The sequence below is a fragment of the Ursus maritimus genome, unplaced genomic scaffold, assembly GCF_017311325.1.
Source record: "Ursus maritimus isolate PB19 unplaced genomic scaffold, ASM1731132v1 scaffold_11, whole genome shotgun sequence".
Classification (NCBI taxonomy): Eukaryota; Metazoa; Chordata; class Mammalia; order Carnivora; family Ursidae; genus Ursus; species Ursus maritimus.
In genome coordinates this window covers 1,919,695-1,941,049 of record NW_024423453.1, presented here as the reverse complement: position 1 = coordinate 1,941,049, position 21,355 = coordinate 1,919,695, and the positions used below count along the sequence as shown (strand labels likewise).

Genomic DNA, 21,355 nt, shown 5'->3' with positions numbered 1-21,355 from the left:
CCTCTTGGACTTCCTGGATATTTAACTCGAGGTGGGGATTTTTATAACAAGTGGCACATTAGGAAAACATTAGCTCTCTGGGAGTTGAAAGCTAAAAGGTTTCTGTGGGCTGGATGAGGAAGAGGCACAATAACTTTTCCCTCCTCAAGGTGGGTAGCAGCAATGACCCTGTTCTTAGACCACGACTCTAGATCTCTCTCACCTGAGCATGTACCTCTCTCGAGAGCACGAGCCTCTGCCACAGCTGTGTGCTCTAGACGGCCGGCCAGCCTCTCAGGATGGTACAGGACAAACCACAGCGGACGTGGTGACTTCTTTGTGCCAGCCAGGGTCCTGGACACTCCTCACTAACTCCAGCATTCATCTCATTCACTCAGTGCTGCTGAGGACACTGTCCTAGGGGTTGGTGAAGCATCAGTAACGAAACGGTGAGGATTCCTCTCCTCCTGGAGCTTATGTTCTAATGGGAGTGTTCCTCATGTCTTGTACCCTTAAGCCTGGGAGGACTTGCTATTCCCATTTGAAATATGAACAGATGAATGTGGCATCCAATGCCAGCTGCTTATCCATTCTTCTTTGTTCCAAACTAACAGAAGTTAGACCGGCAGTGCACCCACTTAAAAATACTGACCTTTCTCCAATCTCTGGCAGTCAGGGGTGGCCAAGGATGTGTGCAAGTGTGTATTTATGTGTGAAGGTGTTTGTGTGTGAAATGAAATCATGAGATACAGGTTGAAGTCACTGGGAAGGACTTCTGTTCCTCCCAAATGAAAAAAAAAAAAGCCTTGGGAGGAGGTGGTTTTGCCTCTACTGTCTGCAGGAAGCCTGGCTTGGCCACGGAGTAGCCATCACGAGGCCAGGAGGCCGCACACCACACGTCACCTCATGTCAAGTACTAGGAAGGAAAAGGCTTTGAAGAGCCAGCATGCAGCTGGCCCGGTTCTGTACCATTGAATTATGTGAGGAGAAAGGCCCTTTTTTGGTTACGTCCTCTTGGTGAGCCTTCTCTCCTAGGTAGGCAAGTGCAGTCCTCACTGGTATGAGTGACTGGGCCCCAGCCACAGAGCTGGCGGTGACAGAGCTATAATGAAAGCCCGGATTTGTCTCCCACCGAAGGCCGTGTTCCCTCTGGGCTCCCGTGCACCTTTCAGGTTCGCACCCCTGCAAATGCACTTCTCACTTTCACTCCCTGGCTGTTGGGAAAGTGTTCAGGGACTCATAGAATGCTTACATTTGTCAGATTTAGGACTTTATTTCTACATGTATTCTGCCCAATATTTGATTTTTCACAGCTCCATTGAGATCTGCCTGCACAGTGAAGCCACTGACTTTGTGAGCAGGTCCCACAGCACAGCATCCTGGAGCTTCACATTCTCCTCAGAGAACAGAACTGCAGAACGTGTTACTAAGCTACCCTGGCTTTATTTTTATTACAAGAAATAAGTCCTTGTAGCCTTGGGACCCAGTTTGCCCGCACTCAGGAGACTGGAAGCCCAAGCCCACATTGCATCCTGCTGCCCACTGCCTCCCGCTGATTTGTCCTTTCCTGTATGGATTGGCGTATGCTTGACGCCCCAGCCCCCCCTTTTTTCCCTGTCACATTCTCTGAAGCTGATATCTTTTCTATTACTGCTAACATTTAGAATAAAATGCCCTGACTTTTCAGCTGCTGCATCTGGGTCTTGACCCTACTGGCCTCACACATTCCAGGACGCAGGTCTGGGGTGCTCCCGAACTGTCCCCGCTGGCCAGAATTGACTAGGTTGAGCCTCCCTGTGTCCTGAGTACAGCGCGCGCACACACACACACGCACACACGCACACACGCGCATGCACACACACACTCTGTAGAAGAATTATGCAGGTGAGTTACTTTGTGGCATCTCCCACATGGCAACATGACATGAATTATCAGTGACTAATGCTCTTCTCACAGAATCGCTGCTAACAGCACAGATTCTGGCTTCAGGGACATACAAGAGACACTGCTTTAGGAGAACAAAGTGCTGCCGTAGAACAACAGCGCATCGCCCACTGCACCTTGAAAGAACAGAAAGCTCTAAATTGTCTTTTCTCAAAGGATAAACTCACCCTCAGGAAAAGGCAAATGAGAAATTGCAATTCCTTTACCACAAGCTTCCTCAGTGTCGTGTGCAGGAGGTAAGCACCTAAGGTAGACTCAAACGTAGTCATAACTCCGTCTTTTTTTTTTTTTTTTTTTAATGCTTTGAAACATTACAGCATTGTTGCAAATGGAGATAAGAGGATACAAGCTCCTTTTGGGTTATCTGTCTATGTGACAGACCAGCTCAAAACTTAGGACCTTAAAACAGTTGTTTTGATTTTCTCTCACAATTCTGTGGGTTGGCTGGAATCAGCCATGTGGTTCTTCTGCTCCCCTTGATGCCTGCTGGGGCTGCAGTCAGCCCAGGGCTGAATTGACTGGATGGTCCAAGACGGCTCGTTCACAAAGCTGGTGCCTTGGCACGGAGAGTGGGCAGCCGGCCTCAGCTGGAATGCCGGGACAGCTGGGCCACTTTTCACGCTACGTAGTCTCAGGTCTAATCTCTTCCCATGTGACTGCTCCGTGTGATATTTCCAGCAGGGTAGCTGGACTTCTTAAATGCAAGTTCCTCAAATCATTAAGGTAGAAACTGCCAGGTTTTCTTAAGTCTTAGGCCCCCAGTCCCTAACGCAGCATCACTTCCACTGCATTGTATGAGCTATTGAGTCTCAGGGACAGTCCGGGGTCAGTATGACGCTAGACCGCACAGGAGGGTGAATACCAGGGGGCGTGGTCTATTGAGGGCCATCTTGGGACAGTGTCTGCTGCATTGCTGTTCATTGCTGTTCATTCTGTCAGATTTGGAAATGATATTTCAATTGTGCTTTATAGAAGAAAATGTGTTGCTTTATTAGATCTATGAATCATCAAGATGCATAGATACTGGGAGCATCTAGAAACTACATACATTCAGTGAATCTGATTGTTTGAAAAACATGATCAGGACCTCTGGGGGGAAAATCACATTTTATTATGTTATTACATACATAGGAAATCAAGCTTTGAAAATAGATGGGAAAATTTAATATTCTCAGGATAACAAATCAGTAATCTCATGTATTGGGTATTTATTAAGAATAGGCAATGGGCCATCATTATTTATACATGATTTTACTTAATCTTCACAAATACTCTGTGGGGTGGGTACTCTTACCTCTGATTTCCATGTGAGAAACTGAAGCTCAGTGCGATTTTGTAACTTGCCTAAGATGAACCATCTAGTAATCAGATGAACCAGGATATAAACCAATGTCGACCTGATATTGAAGCCCTTATGTTCTTAAACCCTACACCAGCATTTTACCTGTTTTGTCGTTGCTCACTCTTTTCTTAAATGTTACAGAGTTATCTTCAGTTTAAGTGGAAACAAGAGCCACATCTCATACTCCCATTTCTAAAGATTTAGAACCCATTTCCTATTTAGACAGCCTGCTGTAGTCAAGATTTTGAAATCCAGTTTCTATCTTGGCAGGATAGTCCAGACAATTCCCTAGAGCTCTCATATCTACAAACATATGCCTCTGTGCTTAAACTTGAACCTTATCCAAACCCCAAGGTTATTATGGAGTAAAATCCTCCTCCTGGTTTATCTAGGTATCTGGAAAGTTTCCCTTTGGCACTAGAGCTGTGAATCACAACCTCCCATTCGTGCCATCTAAGGACAGAGAAATGGGACACCTGTGCTTTTCATTTGGTGATAACATGATTTTGGAAATGTCCCACCAAAAATTAGGTTATCCTGTGAAATGTAAGAGCTTTGGTGAGAGATTCAGTGATAGAAATTGCCGGGGGCGGGAGGGGTGGGTAGAAATTGCCAGTGAACTCTGTACTGATCTGGCTCCCGTGTATGTGTCATGGAGGTCTCCTTGGCACTGTGCTCCAGCCACATTTGATTGCTCTCCTTTATGAGAATTTCCTATACTCTCCTGCCTTGGGGCCTCTCTGCCATTTGTCATTTAGGAAGTTATTTGCTGCTGGGCACCCAGGGGGTACAATCAGTTAAGTGCCCAACTCTTGGTTTCTGCTCTGATCATGATCTCAGGATCATGAGATTGAGCCCCATGAGATAGATCGCCCCGTGTTGGGCTTCCTGCTGAGCGCAGAGTCGGCTTGAGATTCTCTCTCCCTCTCCTTCCACCCCTCCCACTTGTGTTCTCTCTCTCTCTAAAATAAACAAATAAATCTTTTTTAAAAAGTCATTTGCTTCAATCTCCACCTTTCTAAATCCTTCAAGGTCAAGCTCAAAATCCATTTTCCAAATCAAGTTTTTCTTCATCTAAATTGAATTAATCTCTGTCTGTGAGTCTGTATTAGCAGGAAAAAAAATCACCCCAAAAGTTAAAGGCTTAAACAACACTGTTTGCTCACAATTCTCTGAATTGACAATTTGAGCAAGGCTCAGCTGGGATGGCTTGTCTCCAGGTGTTGTTGGCGGGGTTTATTCATGTGTTTGCAATCTGTCACCAGAGGCCAGCTGGCTGAGGAGGCCATCTTCACATGCTCAAGGCCTCGACTGTGTTGATTGAAATGATTGGGTAGTTTGAGCCTTCTTTGTCCCTGAGCAGAGAGTGGATTCACAAGGCTGTTGTAAAACGTCATCTTGCCACATTTTATTGGTCAAAGCAAGCCACAAGGCTAGACCACATGTCAATGGTAGGGAAATTGAAACATGACTCCAACTGCTTCTTTTTTAAATATGGTCTTACTGTTTTAATTTCCTTTATTTTTCTAGCATCTTCCTCAAAGTTGCAACCTACGATTGGTATATGAAAAAATTGTGAACATATTCGATTGAGTTTTCTCTGTAAAACCATAGTATTTTTATTTTGAAGTAATTTTATACTTAACAGAAAATTGCAAAGCTAGTACTGGTGGTTTCCAGATATCCTTCACTCAGCTTAACATCTTGTACCACAGTACAGTTGTCAGAAAAGGAGATGAAGTGTGCTGTTGTACTATTAACTAAACCAAACCCCATATTTGAATTTCAACACTACATTCTTTTACTGTTCTAGAATCTATCTGGGCTTCCACTTGCATTTTTTTGTTACTCCACCTTCATCTTCTGCAGTCTTAAAACACTGAGGTTCCTCAGTCTTACCTTGCCTTTAATGACCTCGACATTTTGGAAGAGTATCGACCCATTATTTTGTCAAGTGTCCTTCATTTAAGTTTGTTCATGTCTAATGTTTTCTCATGATTGGACATGATCGTACATATTTTGGGCACAAGTACTACAGAGGGGGTGCTGTGTCCTCCTCACTCGTGCCACAGGTTCGTGTTGGGAGTGTGTGTTATTCCTTGCTACTGTTGACCTGGATCATTTGGTTAAGGTGGTCTCTGCCTGGTTTCTCACTGAAAAGTTACTGTCTTTGCCTTTAAGGTTAATAGTCAGTTAGGAGATACTTTGAAACTATGAAATTCTCCTCAAACTTTCAGCCACTAAATCAAGCACAGCTCAGTGGATTTGGCTGCAACAATTATAACTTCAGTGTTCACCTAATGGTGGTTTTCGATTCTCCTCTTTCCTTCTATAGTCATAGAAATCTATAAGGAAGACTTTTCCTTTCTCCTCACTTATTTATATCAGTATGAACTCAATATTTATTTTATTCTATGGGTTAAAATCTAGCATTATGTATGTTGCTGGTCAAATATGTAAGCCATAATATTTTTAATTAGGAAAACACTCTTCTATAAGCACAGAGGCACCTGGTTCGCTCAAAGAAAATTCTGCTAACTGGAAAATACTAAAATTCTGATTACATATCTCTCCATATTGAAATAGGTAAATATTTGAGCTGAAATATTTTCACAAGTACTAGCTTTTAGCCTCCATTTGGATTCTTTTCTTTATTTTTTATAAAATAAGGTCACCAAATAAGTTGTTTCTATTTATGATTTTTGAATATTTTTCCAAATGTAGATATTGTAAAATCTGGTACATGACATAATTTTATCCTGTTTAGTAGGAACTCCATCAAAACTTCTTTCTGTAAGTCAAGTTTTCCAAAATAGAATTATAGAATTTTAAAATTAAATCTTCTACACCATATAAACTCATTTTTTAAAGCTAACTCCTTGTTTTAGTAGTGATAAATTTCAGTGTCTTGCTATTTGCCATTTTGTTGTCAGTGATTACAATTGTAAAAATTAAAAAGCTGAAGTAGTTCTTTTTCCCCTTTCTTTGTTGAATACTGTAACTAAAGACTTCTAATTAATTTTGAACAAAATGCCAATTTCTAAAAATTGATTACTGACCAGCAGCAAACAAAGTCTTACCATCATGCATAAGATAGTTTTTTTAAAATTAATACCAACTTTATCCTCCAGATATTGTATATAGATTTGTATATATAAAGCTGTATGAATTTTGACTACAGTTACCATTTCAACTAATAGAATATCACAGCTTTAGTACATAATCATCACAGTCAATCTCAAAAAAATTTCTGTTCCATAGATTTCTTACTTTAGTAAAACTATTATTGTACTAAGATGCTGTGCTCCCCCCAAATATGTATTCATATTATCATTTGCCTTCACAAGCTTAATTTTTAAAGTAATAGCAGCATTCACAATAAGGTCAGAAAATTCGCCTTTGACACAAAAGCTTTTCTTCTGTTCTGTGAATTGGTTAAACTTTTTTCTTTTCTTTTCTTTCTTTTTTTTTAAAGATTTATTCATTCATTTGTTTTAGAGAGAGAGAGAAAATGAGGGGAGGGGCAGAGGGAGAGGGAGAGAGAAATTTCAGCAGGTCCCACACTGAATGTGGAGCCTGACGCAGGTTGGATCCCAAGACCCCAATATCATGACCTGAGCTGAAACCAAGAGTCAGATGCTGAACCAATTGCACCACCAAGACACCCCGGTTAAACAGTTTTTTTAAATCATTATTGGAACTAACTGATTTTCTAATTTAATTTATCTACTCACCTTGTTATAAAACTGTCATAATTTAACTGTGAACTCTTCTGCTTTTGGTGTCAACTCATTAATACCATTGCTTTACATTTCTCACAGGCCCAAGGAAACTCAGAATTGAAACTGAGAGAAATTAACTTAGGATAACTGTCATTTGACCTGATGAAGCCATGCAGCATGAAGTGCTCAATGTTACACACTGCTGCAGCTGCAAGTGTGGAACCACACGCTTTTGGGCTTAAAAGTATAGGTAAGATTTCAACAAGTGGAAAGAAGGTTGGGAAGAAGGTTCCAGGTGGAGGTAGCAGCATGAACAGAAGCATGGTCAGCAAATGCCAAGTGCCAAGGTTTGAAAATAATGGGCATAGTCTTCTTGAGGCAATGACTAACTTTTGATGTAGTTATTGCTGCTTCTCCAGCAGATTTCTCTCTTCTGATCGTCTTGTGGTCAGTTATAGCATTAAGAACCCCATGGTGGATAGCGAGTATTCTGTGTGTTATATGTTCATCATCAGCTTTCTTGAGCAACAAAAAATCAATATTTAATTTTTATGAAACATGCATAGATGAAACACTTGCTTCTGAAAGGGTTTATTGCAAAACAAAAGCAGCACAACCAGATAATTAAAAAATTATGGATTTGTATCATAAGATAAATTACCAAACTATTGTAGCAACAACATCCAGATACTCTGTAGCAGAGTTGCAAAGCCTCTACTTGTCACAGGAATTTCACTTAAATCTAATCTTCAGTTCCCTATATGTCCCACTAAAACCCACTGGCTAGTATCCTAGTATCCTGGTGGCTTCATGCCTCTCACAGGTTCTGCCATGGGCCACCCATCATGGGCCATGACATACTAGCTGCTGTACCCAGTGGACAGAGGATCTGTAGCATCAGACACTCTCCTGCCGCCATGGGGACAGGAAGCAGTTAGCTTCATGTCCAAACGTCATCTTTTTATCAGCCAGTGCTGTGCATGCTGTAGTTCAAAAGGTGGGGAAAGGAGAGATGGGCTGTCTTTCAGAGTTTAGCGTGTGCTATGGTGAGAACTCTGTCAAATACACCTGCCTCTTATATTCTGTTAGGAGAGACCGATTAGGAGAGAAATTGGAGTGCAATGTAGAGGTCTCACCAAATCTCTTGTAGTTCAATGATTAATAATGATCCTCCTTAAAAAGGAGAAATTCCAGGACAAATGCTAAACTGGACTGAATGCTAGAACAATAGGCTAAAACCAGGATGTTCCAGGTAAATTAGGATACTTGTCTCCTTAAACCTGGAATTGTCCTTGACTCCAGCGCAGGCAACCTACCCCTATATCTTGTTTATGCTGTATTCAACATTTCTCTCGAATCTGAGCCCCCCCTTTTTTATTCTCATTGTATCCACCTTAGTCTAGATGCTTGTTACCACATGCCTGCATTACTTATAGCAACCTATTTACTAGTCTAGCACTCATTTCCTCCTTTTATCCATTCTCTTCATACTTACCATAGTTTTCTTTCTCCAGAAAATGTCTCATCACACCCTTGCTGAAAAATCTTTTAATGGCTCCTCAGTACCTGCAGAGTAGATTCCAAATTTGATTCCGAGTATAGTCTGTCTCTATTCTTTTTTTTTTTTTTTAATATTTTATTTATTCACTCGACAGAGACAGAGACAGCCAGCGAGAGAGGGAACACAAGCAGGGGGAGTGGGAGAGGAAGAAGCAGGCTCCCAGCAGAGGAGCCTGATGTGGGGCTCGATCCCAGAACGCCGGGATCACGCCCTGAGCCAAAGGCAGACGCTTAACCGCTGTGCCACCCAGGCGCCCCAGTCTGTCTCTATTCTACACTTAAAGATATGTTTCTTTTTCTTTGTAAAGATTTATTTAGAGAGAGAGAGTGCTCGTGTGTGAGAGTAGGGGGAGGGGCAGAGGGAGAGAATCTTCAATCAGACTCCCCACTGAGCACAGAGCCAGTTGGGACTCATGGCCGGAACTGAAATGAAGAGCCGACTGAGCCAACCAGGCACCCCTACAGATTCATTTCTGATTCACTCTTGCTTCAGATTTCATCCTTCACTCCTGCCTGGCTTGATCTCTTGCCATTTCCTAAACATGCTTGGCATTTGGCATTTGCTGTCCATGCTTTTGTTCATCCTGTTGCTTTCACTTAGTCTTCCAGACCCGGACCCCACTTGTTGAAATCTGGGCTGTAACTGTAAGCCCAAGTAACATCTTCAGGATCTTCCTGTGATTCCCCATCTAGAAATATTCTTTTTATCCTCTGAAGTTCTGCAGTAGTGTAGAAAATATTCTGATGGTATATTATACAAAAGCTTTGATTCAAGGAGCTTTTCAAATGGCAGAGTTTTGAAGAACAGAGGTGATCTCTTTCATCTTTTGATACCCAACAATACCACACAGTACCTTTATATATGCTGCTACTTAATAACTACTCATTGGGTGAATTAATAAATGAATGGGCAGTGAATCCACACTAAAGTAATAATGAATAGAGCCCTTCCTTTAGAAAATATATTTACAGCTTATTAGAAGCTATGTTAGCTCAGGTTGCCACAACAAAATACCATAGACGGGGGGAGGAAGGGCTTAAACAGCAGACATTGATTTTTCACAGTCGTGGAGGCTGAGTAGTCCAAGATTAAGGTGCCAGTTGCTTCAGTTCCCAGTGAGGACCTCCTTCCCGGCTTGCAGAAATTTGCCCTCTTGTGTCCTCACAAGGCGAAGAGGGAGAGGGGGAGCTCTGGTCTCTCTTTCTTTCCTTATGCTAATCCCATTATGGGGCCTCTCTCCCCTCCCCCTACCTCATGACTTCATCTAAACCCAAATTACCTCCCAAAGGCCTCACCTCCAAATACCATTACATTGAGGGTTAGGGCTTCAACATATGAATTTTAGGGGAACACAAACATTCAGTAAATAATAGGGACATTCAGTCACAAATGATTAAATTTAAACCTGTCTGTGGGAGAATCTTTTTGAGTGAGCTGACCTTTCAGTCTGTAAAACACTGCAAATAGGGTGATTCACCTTTGCATAATATCATCAGCCTTGCTTACTAAACTTTGGGTCTTCTGTAAATACTAAACAGGATCAATTTCATTTTTAAAACTCTGATTTTCATTAACAAAGCCACAATGAATAAAGAGATAAGGCGTGAGTGTGTGTTTGTGTCTCTGTGTATGTCTCAAAGAAAGGATCCACATCGGACTGATAGCAGTGGTTACTCACTGGGAAGGTAGTGGCATTGAAGGGGTGTATTATTCTTGTACTCCTGATTTGTTTTAATATTTTTGTAGGGAACATGCATTGCATGTTATATCTGAAATAGAAAAATAACCAAAAAAATTTAAAGAAGTCTTAGCCTCCGTGGCACTATGCAGATGATATCTCCAATGTCAAAAAGTTCAAAATACAGTATTCTCTTTGAAACTTCAAAGAAACGGAGGTGATAAAAATTTGGCCCAATGCTTTTTCAATGATATCTTTGTATTTTTTTTCCAAAATCTTACCAGAGTAAGAAAATAATCCATGACTGAGAGTAAAAATGTATTTGGAAAGCAAATAAGAGAGAGAAAAAAGGAAAAGTGTGGGAAAAGTAGAACTTGTATGTTTTATAAATTATAAAAACCCTTCATGCAAAAAATTTTACAATCCCAAAGTCAATGGATTCATAGGCGTAAGATCTGAGAAACACTGTGACTAAAATCAGTAAAGCTACTCAAGTATTTAAATATTTTAAGGAGCGGGTAAGTGTTCACCATAAGACAAAATGAGAGAACATCTGGAAGGCAAAGAGGTTGAAAGATTGAAAATTAAAAAGCCAATGGTGTGCTTAGTGCTACTGTGGGAACTCAGCAAATGGATAGAAACCTATTTGAAGACAAATACAGAGTTTGTGTAATTACAATGAGCCCGAAGATGGGTTTAGCATTTATACATCTCCTGGGAAGCTTGGTGAGTCAGAAACATAAAACCAAAGCAAAGGCAGGTTATTAAAATATTATTTCCTGTTGTATTGTAGAACTCGAGAAGAGAAGAGAATAAACATACCGATTACTTGCATGGCTGGTTCCACGTCTGTTGTGGCCTCTTCCAACAATGACAGCAGCTTGGCTGATATCTGATGCACAGATTCAATGTTGCTAAACAAGCTGTCCACGTCCAGCCGATCAATCTGAAGAAACACAAACACCGAACACCAGCTGATGGAGAAGGATGCACTGTATTTAGGATGTTTTCTCCTGCTTGACAGTAAGCATTCTATATGCCAGCCCATGCTGCTTCCATCAACCATTTCTGTAAACATTCTTATTTGGGATTTCTAGAGTAAATGTGCAGTTTTTCATGCAAAGAAAAAAAGAGGGGGAGAGGATGTTGCATCTGTTCCCTCTTCCTTTTTCTTTATTTTGACCAGTTTTAATGAGTCAAATGTGCATATACATATTCCTATAAAACCGGAGTGTGAAGAAGATTTAAGCCACCTAATCAGTATTTTTATTAACTGCCATCTACTAGGCTATGTACTAGTGCGTATGAATTTAGAACACTTTAATGCTTATACAGCAGAAGTCAGACCTTACTCTAGGCAAGTAACTATTTTCAAAGCTGTTTTAAAACCACAGATGTTCTAAAAGTGATGACAAGTGGATGTACTGAGTTGCTTCCTGCTTTTTTCTTAAAAGAAATGTGAATGGAAATTTCACCAAACATGTTCTACTAATTAAAGATTCATCATATTTTGTAACCTCATGCACGCCCTCAAAAACCAGTGTAATCATTCCTAGATCTTAGAGCTGGTGCTTATACTATTTTATTTATTCATTCTTCTCCCCTTCATTAAATATTTCCTGAGGGCCTTCTATGTATCAAGAATTGTAATAGAAATCGAACTCCGTCTTAGGCATTGGATGATTACTACAGGGATGGCCAACCATCCTAAGCTATCTAAGTAGAATTTGGTGAGCTATGTGCCCTGATTTTGCTGGGTCTTACTCTAAATCTTTCTCTTGAGTTTACGTCTGATCTCTTTTCATAATCAAATGGTGTTTAGTTGGCTCATGAACAGATTGGAACAGATTCCACTGGGCTACCACAGGGAACAGGACTAGGTGCCTTTCTCCATGGTTTACTGTATGTGGAGTCATAGGTGGATAATCAAGTCATCAGTACTCAAGTCATGGAAGGGCTTCACAGGTGGAAAGCAGAGTCGCCAGTTCCAGACCAGGTCAGCATATTAGGGGTGAGAGAGATAGAGTTCAGCTAAGGATCTAAAAAGGAGGCCAAGAAACGAAGCGGAATTGGGAACAAGGGAAGAGGCAGATGTGGAGGAATTCTGGAGATGAAAGTCAATACGGTAGCTGCTTCATCATGCTCTCAGCATCCATCTCTTTGGGTGTGCTAAGTCCGTGGGGAGGGGAGGGGAGGGAGGAGGCAGGTTGTTCATCTTTTTATCCCATCCTTTTTTGACGTTGACTCATCTGTTGTGCCCCATACCAGGCAGAGATATTATTTTGATAAGGATATTTTGTTATTAAACATGAAGCATTGTTTCACATTCCACCTTGTTTAAAATTTGGTGACTATGTCAATTATTTCTTATGCAATATGATCTAGCTATCCACATTCCTTCCAACCATCATGGGAAATTCCTCACTTTCCTATCATCAGTCTTGTCTATAAGAAAACTCCCAGCCTCATTTGTAATCAAATTCCATGTGATTCTGTGTGGTGGGTTTATTTCAATATTTTAAGTATTTAATTTTGTGTTTAAATTTATAAAACTTTTTATGTCTTCTAAAATAATCTGTATCTCCATACTGTATTATTATATTGCAATCATTATTAGGTCTTCTGGTATCTAAATATCTCATGAAATGTTCCTTTAAATAGTCATTTTAATTGGATAGGGCACATACGGCTCTTTTGCCTGAAATCTATGGATACTCAAGACTTTCAATTTCTATTTTATAAAACGTATTTAATATTATACAAAATATCTAAAGGGCAGATAACAGTTACATGACTTTTTGTTAAATGATAATTGTAATAGCTAAAGATGTCACATATTTATGGGAACCACTGATTAAACACATTATTTAGTCTAAGGAACGGCTTTATGCATTGAGTATTAATTAGATAGCAATGGGATAACTTTGAATAGTGTAAAATATGGCTTCCAAAAATTGTATATGAATCAAATTTTGGGGAGAGGAGCAGAGGGAGAGTCTTTTTTTTTTTTTTAAGATTTTATTTATTTATTTGAGAGAGAGAGAGCGAGAGCACAAGGGGGGCAGAGGGAGAGAGAGAGGCACACTCCCTACTGAGCAGGGAGCCTGATGCGGGGTTTGGTCCCAGGACCCTGGGATCATGACCTGAGCTAAAGGCAGAGGCTTAACTGACTGAGCCACCCAGGTGCCCAGCGAGAGAGAGAGAGTCTTAAGCAGACTCCACACTGAGCGTGGAGCCTGACTTGGGGCTTGATCTCATGACCCTGAGATCACAACCTGAGCCAAAACCAAGAGTTGGACATTCAACCAACTGAGCCACCCAGGCAGTTCCAGATTGCTTCATTTTAGATGTACTAGTTGAATTTTTCTTAAAATCGTATTTTGAAATGAATCCTTCTAACATAAATAATTTCATCCCCAATTTGCTTGCTTTATATGATGAAAGATCAGATGTAATTGATACAGTGTACCCTATTATTATTTAATTTTGTTGTAAAAACTTTATTCTGAAAAGTTTAAATACTTTGTATTTATTATTTCATATATCATTGCAGCTTCTCTGTAAGATATAAATAAGTTTAAAGATAGGAAAGTTCACATGAAGAGAGGTTCCATGCTCAATATTAGGAAGTCAGGGTAGAGTTGGAACTGGAAATTGACCTTTTAGCCCATTACCAAGAAATACTGACAGAATATTTTGCCATCTCTGGATTTTTTTTGCTTGTTCCTGAGTTTTTCACTACGTTGTCACTTCTACAATTTATTTCTCAAGGTCAGAACCCTGCATATCTGTCTAATTTAGATTTTAAATTCATTTTTCAAAAATTTAATTCTATATTCTATCTATAATCTTAGCTCAATGTAGCAAATACTAAGTAAAAAAAAATATAGCATTTAATTTCATTTCTTTTTGAAGGACAGAAAGGATTAAAACATCAATTGGCCTGTATCACCATGGGCCCTTGGGGATTCTGTGATTCATAAAATAAATTCACATTCAGTCACTGCTTTGCCAGGAACAAACAAATGTCTGATCCAAATAGGCTTTTAAAACTGGTAGATGACTTTATAATTATTGATATAAATTCAGAGAAGCATTTATATGTATTTATTAATCATTTACTAGAAATAGGCAATGCTGTAAAAGCTTAAGCTGAGTTATATTTTAAATGGATTAAAATTTTATTTTTTGGAAAAAAAGATTTAGTCTAAGTATTCATTATCCTAAGCAAAGTCAATGCATAATAACTCAAATGTACAAAACAGAAAAATTAAAGGTTAGCGTTTCTGGTGGCAACTTAGTTCTTTGCTTTATATAGATATTCATCACAAGATATACTTCAAATGGCAAGTTCTCATTACACTTAAATAATGCTGAACTTATATTTGCGTGCATGCAAAATTCCCCAGGTATAAATACCTAAGCAAAGGAAAACACTCCCATAACATTTCATCAATGCAGAGACTATGGGCACTGGGATAGTGCACAAACACCTTACACCCACTGTGTTCAGAATATTCCTTGCATTTTCCTGCATTCTTTTTTTTTTTTTTTAAAGATTTTACTTATTTATTTGACAGAGACAGCCAGCAAGAGAGGGAACACAAGCAGGGGGAGTGGGAGAGGAAGAAGCAGGCTCCTAGCAGAGGAGCCCAATGTGGGGCTCGATCCCATAACGCCGGGATCACGCCCTGAGCCGAAGGCAGACGCTTAACCGCTGTGCCACCCAGGCGCCCCATGCATTTTCCTGCATTCTTATCCTAGCCTGAGCTCTTCCTTTTGCTCACAAATGCTTTGCCCTCATAATACCTTGCAACATTCTACCTGTCTGAAATGAAGATGGTAATGATAGTGTTTGTCCAGTAGTTTTGACCATCTCTCTGTCCTTTCTGTTGCTGTTTTGAGGGAAGCCACAGCTCCCCAGCTCTATCTGAACTGGTGGAATTGTCAGTCATGATGCCCTGCCCCATCCCCCACTCCCTGCACTGTGGTCATGTGACCTAGCTGGCCACAGGGATTGGCTCAGGATGGGCAGGTTCCCAAGCAGAGCCAATGAGAATCTTCCCTGATTTTTAAGGAATGGTTGTTAGGAAATAGAAGGGCCTGAATTATAAGCCTTAAGTCTGTAAGTTTCTGTCTTTAGCAGGCATCTTTGTGGAGAGTTTGGCTGTGATCAAGTCGATAGAGAGAGGGAAGGCTAAGCTTGGATCTCCCTTGCCTAAAGCAAGACATCCTTATTACAAAAGTAATAAATTGCCTTTTTATTTAAGCTAGTTTGAATTTTATTTGTTACTTGTAACCAATAGTGGACTAATCCACTTTTCTTTATTTCTAGCCCCAAATCTCACTTCCTCTTAAGAAATCGTTCCTGCTCTCTTAATTAAAATTAACCTCTCCCTCTCCTTTGCTTTCATGACTCTTGCTTTGTATGATTCAATGCTGATATTGAAGCCCACCATATATATCACAGATATTTATTAATGTATCTGTCTCTATGTCAAAACTGTGAGCTCCTCCAGGACATTTGTCTTTGTGAGTTATTTGAATACCCCACTGTATCTAATATACTACTAGGCCCATTCCTAGTTACCCAATAGAAGTTTGACCATTTAAATGGAATCTAATCACTACAATTCAAATGATATATTTACTCTGTGGGAGCCATCAATAAGTGTTCCTCATAATCATTCTACTGGGCTCTGAATAACAAGTACAGTATAAAATGATCAAAAGAGGTATGAAGAAGAAAAATCAAAATCACCTAATTTGGTTGTTAAAAATATCACATTAATTGGATCTTTTATAACTTTCTACTTAATTTTATCTACGAAGACAAACTGTTGTACTCAGTTTGGCTATTAGTATACCTGGAAAATTTGCTGACAGAGGGCAAATTTCCCCTTAGTTTACACTTGGGAAATGCCTGTTTATTGTTTTCTGTTTAATGAGCCCCGGGACACTCAGCCTAAAACCCAATCATAGGGAAGAATAACAGAACAGGCAGGTGTCATGCAGACCTCCAACCGCCTTTAAAAGTGAACGTTGAAAAGAAGTCTAGGAACAAACTCTTTAAAAAAACCCACTATTATCATAAAAGTAGTTCATGTTCATTGTCAAAAATTAAAGATGGGCGGATAAGTAAAAGAAAGACAACACAATCACCTAGAATTCTACCACACAGCAATAACCACTGATATTCTGAGGTATGTCCTGCCAAATTGTTTTTCTCTCTCTCTGTGTGCATGTGTACAAAAGATTTATATACTTCAAATAATGTTTTAAAATTTGTCTTTTTTAGGGGCGCCTGGGTGGCTCAGTCCGTTACGCAACTGCCTTTGGCTCAGGTTGTGATCCCAGGGTTCTGGGATGGAGCTCTAGGACGGACTCCCTGCTTGGGGGGGGAGCCTGCTTTTCCCTCCCCACCCCTCCCCCTGCTCATGCTCTCTCTGGCTCTCAACTAAATAAAAATAAAATCTTTAAAAATAAATAAAATAAAATAAAATTTGCCTTTTTAAAACGTAGTTATAACAGGAACTTCTTTTTATGCCATTAATCTTCCTCAATTGTACCATTTTTAATGTCAACATTATGTAGAAATACTTTAGTTTATTTAACCAGTCACTAAATCTTTGAAATCTAAACAGAATGTCATTTTCACTATTATAAAGGTGGCTCTCCTGGCTAAAACCTGCTTTACACACATGATTATTTCCATATGATAAATTTCATAAGTATAACTATAGAGCTAAAGTTATTAATATTTCTTAAGCCTTTTAACAAGTGTTGGCAAATTATAGCAGCACCTACAAACATTGTTTTTCTTCTAATAACCAATGGATTAAAGGCCCTCAATCGGGTATTACTGTCCTGACCTCCATTTAGAAATATATTTTTAGGCTTCTAATTTGATGATCAAAATCACACAACTTTAAAGTTACACACACACACACACACACACACACAACAATTGTAGAAGAGAGAAGAGGACAAACAGCATTGATTTTGCAGGTTATGGTGATTGCCATCAATCAAATGCTTCTCCGGAAATTGTTTCTGGAAAAGACTTCTGTGTTTCTATTTGATGTGGTTTGGCAGTAAATCTGGGTTCAACATAGGGTCCAATATTGGGCCCTTAATTAGAACTCATACTGAGGAAATCCACCGTGAACATCATCTTGCTCAGTTTTAGAGAACGCTGGTCCCATCCACCCTTTCTAGAAGGCATTTCCATGCACAACATTATGGGGAGACCTGGGTGTGTTCCTTAGATTAGTTTGTCCCATTAATCTTGGAGCCTATAAGCCAAATGACATTAAGACTGTAACTGTAAAAAGTAACAGGAGAATGGAGGAAAGCTGAAAACGTATAAAAACCTATAAGAAGTGGAAACCTAATGGGGATATTGTGAGAGGAAAGAACCAGGGCTTGTTTTATTTTTTAGTGGGGCAATTGAGAAGCAAAGGCTTGTGAGACAGAAATTGCAGCAAGTGGAAAAGAGGATGTTGGCAGAAGGCCCTGGCAACCACAGGGCTAGGACAATTATCTAATTACTAGGGCATTTACTCAGACAGTTGGCTTCTAGATTACAAAGCTTTTCAGGGTAAACTGGCCATTATTTCATCAGGTTTCTCAAAACTCCTGATTTGTGCGTGTGAGATTTCCTGCTGTGAAACTAGATTCTAAACTGGCTAATTAGTCAAACTGCAAATTGAATCAATATCACGGCTAGACAGCAAGTCTTTTAACTAATCTTGCAGCTAAATGCCCAACTTACCCAATAACTACCCAGAAACATTCCAGGCCAGAAGACAGAACACAGACAGACCTCTATCAGAGATGTCAATCCCTTTGCAAAAGGAAGGTTGGGATTCTGGGACAGACACCTCATTCGGCTTGTGCAAGAGGAAAAGCAGAGCCGACAGATGTGAGTGAAGGCCCGGCCAGAGACTGTGATCACATTTAAGAAATTCCCGAGGCCTCTGAGAAAGGAAGAGGATTGAGAAGTTCCTTAGAAACTTTGGTTTGACTACTAATAGAAAAGTCACTTGCTTCTATTGATACCCTTGGATAAAAGCAGATAGTTGATCAAGCATCCCTGTCTTTGTTTCTCTTATCTGTCTTGACACAGGGATAGGCAGAAAAGAAGTTACTTGTGGTCAGAGGTGGTCTTCAGGTTTGCTCTTCTTTCCTACTTAGAATTTTATATGAAATGCTCAGATGACAAATAGTACTGCTAGGAACAGACCTTCTGAGCTGAAGAGCCAGGAAATCTTATGACTCTTTAGAAATTCTAAAAAGTATGGAATAAACACTGAAGTTATATTGTCAAAATGCAGAGGGCAGGTATTTGAGCCCTCCATGTAGTAACTGAACTACCAAATTCCAGACTCCACACCCCAGGGTCATGACAAGTGTACTCCTGTGTCACCTAGACCGCAGATATCAATAATTTCACCTCACTGTCTCCAGCATTCTGTGAGTCTTTTTTTTGTCACTCCATAAAACTCTCTCAGGCCCCACTTAGTGCTTCTGAAAAAGCTTCTAAACTCATCTTTATTCCTGGTTCCTCAAATCAGTGTGCCTGATTCTTTTCAGTCTTTCATAAACATAAGTTTAATGAGGTTTATAATACAATAATGAATTCCCCTTCTTTAAAACATTCAGTTCCTCCCAGTTGCCTACAGAAAAGTCCCCAAATTCCTCAGCCTGACAGTTTCATCTGGCCAAGACCTACCTTGTCTTACTCCAATTATTTTTATTGTAAAAGAACGATCTGTTCCACTCAAAAGAAATGGCTTGTCCTCACACTTGCCACGTGCTAGTTCACTTATAACTTGTGGTCTGCAACTTTTAGGCTCTTGCACTGCTCTCCTGACCATGCCTTTGCCTAACCAATGCTAATTTGATATAGATTCTGTCCTTTCTCCAGGACTTCCTAGACCATTCATGCAGCCTGAAGTCATTCATAAACAATCAATAAGCAATTACTTCTGCTCATGTCCCAAACACTGTATTAGGTCTTGGGGATACAGCTGTGAGCAAATGAGACAAAAATCCATGCCTCATAAAGGAGACAGATAAATGAGATAAATAAGTAAAATATGTAGTATATAAATAGGGTTAAATGCTATATGGATAAAATCAAGCAGAGACAGGGAACTTGGGAGAAGCTATAGCATTGGGAATGCCTCAGCCAAATCCCCTTGCACCTAAATGTTCCTACCTACACTGAAGCGCTTCCTGCTGCTGCTCTCTTTGATTCTCTATCTAAAGGCTTTCTCGGACTACAGATTCCTGCTCTGTCTATACACAGAGAAGTCCAGGTGTCAGTAATGAACGCTCCCAAGAGCATCCCTCAAACAATGTCTAACAGGAATTGGTGGATCAATACCCTTTACATGTCACAGCTCTGAGGTGTGTTCTGTATAGTGCCCTAGAGGCCTTAAGGGATATGAGCCCCAGTGGGTTTCAGAAGCAATCTGTTCCTGAATATACCTATATTGTCTTCTTTTTCTTCTCTGTTTCATGTCCTTTTTCCTTTACTGGTGTTCCAGGGGATCATCTCTCAAATAAATGACTTGCTCTAAAATGCTTTTTATCTGGATCTCCTTCTGAGGGAACCCAGTGTAAGACAGAGTGAGGTGGCCAAGGAATGTTTTACTGAGTTAAGTCATGACGGAGGTGAAGGAGCAAGCCATGAGGTTTTCTAGGGGAAGGACATTCAAGGAAAGAAAACAGCAAGAGCAAAGGGCTTGAAACAATAGTGTTCCTGGCTTGTTCACTGAACACAGAGATGTCCAGAACGTAGAAATAGGCAAGGTCAGAGGAAATGAGGAATCAGCTTACATAGGACCTCGTAGGTCATCATAAGAATATTAGGTTTAATCAGAGTGAGATGAGAAGCCATTGGAAGGTTTTGAGTAGAAAAGGGACATGATCTGAATGATAATTTTTAGAAGAATCACACTGGCTGCTTGATTGAGATAAGGATGGAAAAAAAGAGATGGGTCATGAGGCAGGTGTAATAATCTAGGTGATTATTGACGGGTTCTTGAATCAGAGTGGAAGTAATGGAGGAGGTGAGAAATGGTCTAATTCTGGGTAAATTTTGAAGGCAGAGCTGATAGAATTTGCTGGTAGATCCAGTATGGGGTTTAAGAGAAAGAAAAGTCAAAGATGACACCAGGGATTTTTGCCCAAGCATCTGGAAGAACAGAGCTGCCATCTACTAAGATGAGAAAGACTACAAGGAGAGCAAATTTTAAAGGGAAATCTGGGAGCTCAGCTTTGGACTAATGTTAAATTGGAGATGCCTTTTAGACAATCACATAGAAATTTGGGGAGTTAGATAAAAGCAAAGCAAGCTGGGGCACCTGGGTGGCTCAGTCGTTAAGCGTCTGCCTTCGGCTCAGGGAGTGATCCCGGTGCTCTAGGATCGAGCCCCACATCAGGCTCCTCTGCTAGGAGCCTGCTTCTTATTCTCCCACTCCCCCTGCTTGTGTTCCCTCTCTCGCTGGCTGTCTCTCTGTCAAATAAATAAATAAAATCTTTAAAAAAAAAAAAAAGCAAAGCAAGCTTTTAGGGAAAATGTCTAGGCTGGAGATAAACATTTGCCAGCCATTAGCATGTAGATAGGATTGAAAGGCATGAAACCAGATCAGATCTTCAACAGAGTGAATGTAAACAAAAAAGAGAAGAGGGTCACAGGCTGAGCCTTGATCGACTTTAGTGTTTAGAGAAGTTGGAGTAGTATGGGAGAACCAGGTGCACATGGAGTCTTGGAAGACAGAAAAAGGAAATTGTTCTATCAAATGCTCTTAAGAGGTCAGGAAAGTGAGTGCCTTCGTCTGCTAATGTCCAAAGCAATTGTTTGCTGCATAACTAATTAGCATAACTAATAATGAACCACCTTCTGTTGTGATCATTTTTAGCATTGTCTTGAAATATATCTTTGATTGTTATTTGGCTTTTTATGTGTTTATAAGTCATTTTCTTGACCAGGTTATAAACTCTTCTAGGGCAGGACTATGACATAAATTTCCTTGATTCCCATGCAGAACTCAGCAGAGGGCATTGTATGCAATAGACAGTTGACAAACATTTAATCTTTTAATTTGCATATTCAACTA

At 40.0% G+C, this 21,355-nt stretch overlaps 1 protein-coding gene across 1 annotated transcript in view; it reads right to left on the bottom strand.

The window, feature by feature from the left end:
• The window catches only part of ARHGEF38 (Rho guanine nucleotide exchange factor 38), a 118,547-nt gene that overhangs the window by 51,647 nt on the left and 45,545 nt on the right, over positions 1 to 21,355 (bottom strand). The window contains exon 3 of the mRNA XM_008689388.2: positions 11,049 to 11,172. Coding sequence (XP_008687610.1) covers positions 11,049 to 11,172 — 124 coding nt within the window. The remainder of the gene's footprint in view (positions 1 to 11,048; positions 11,173 to 21,355) is intronic.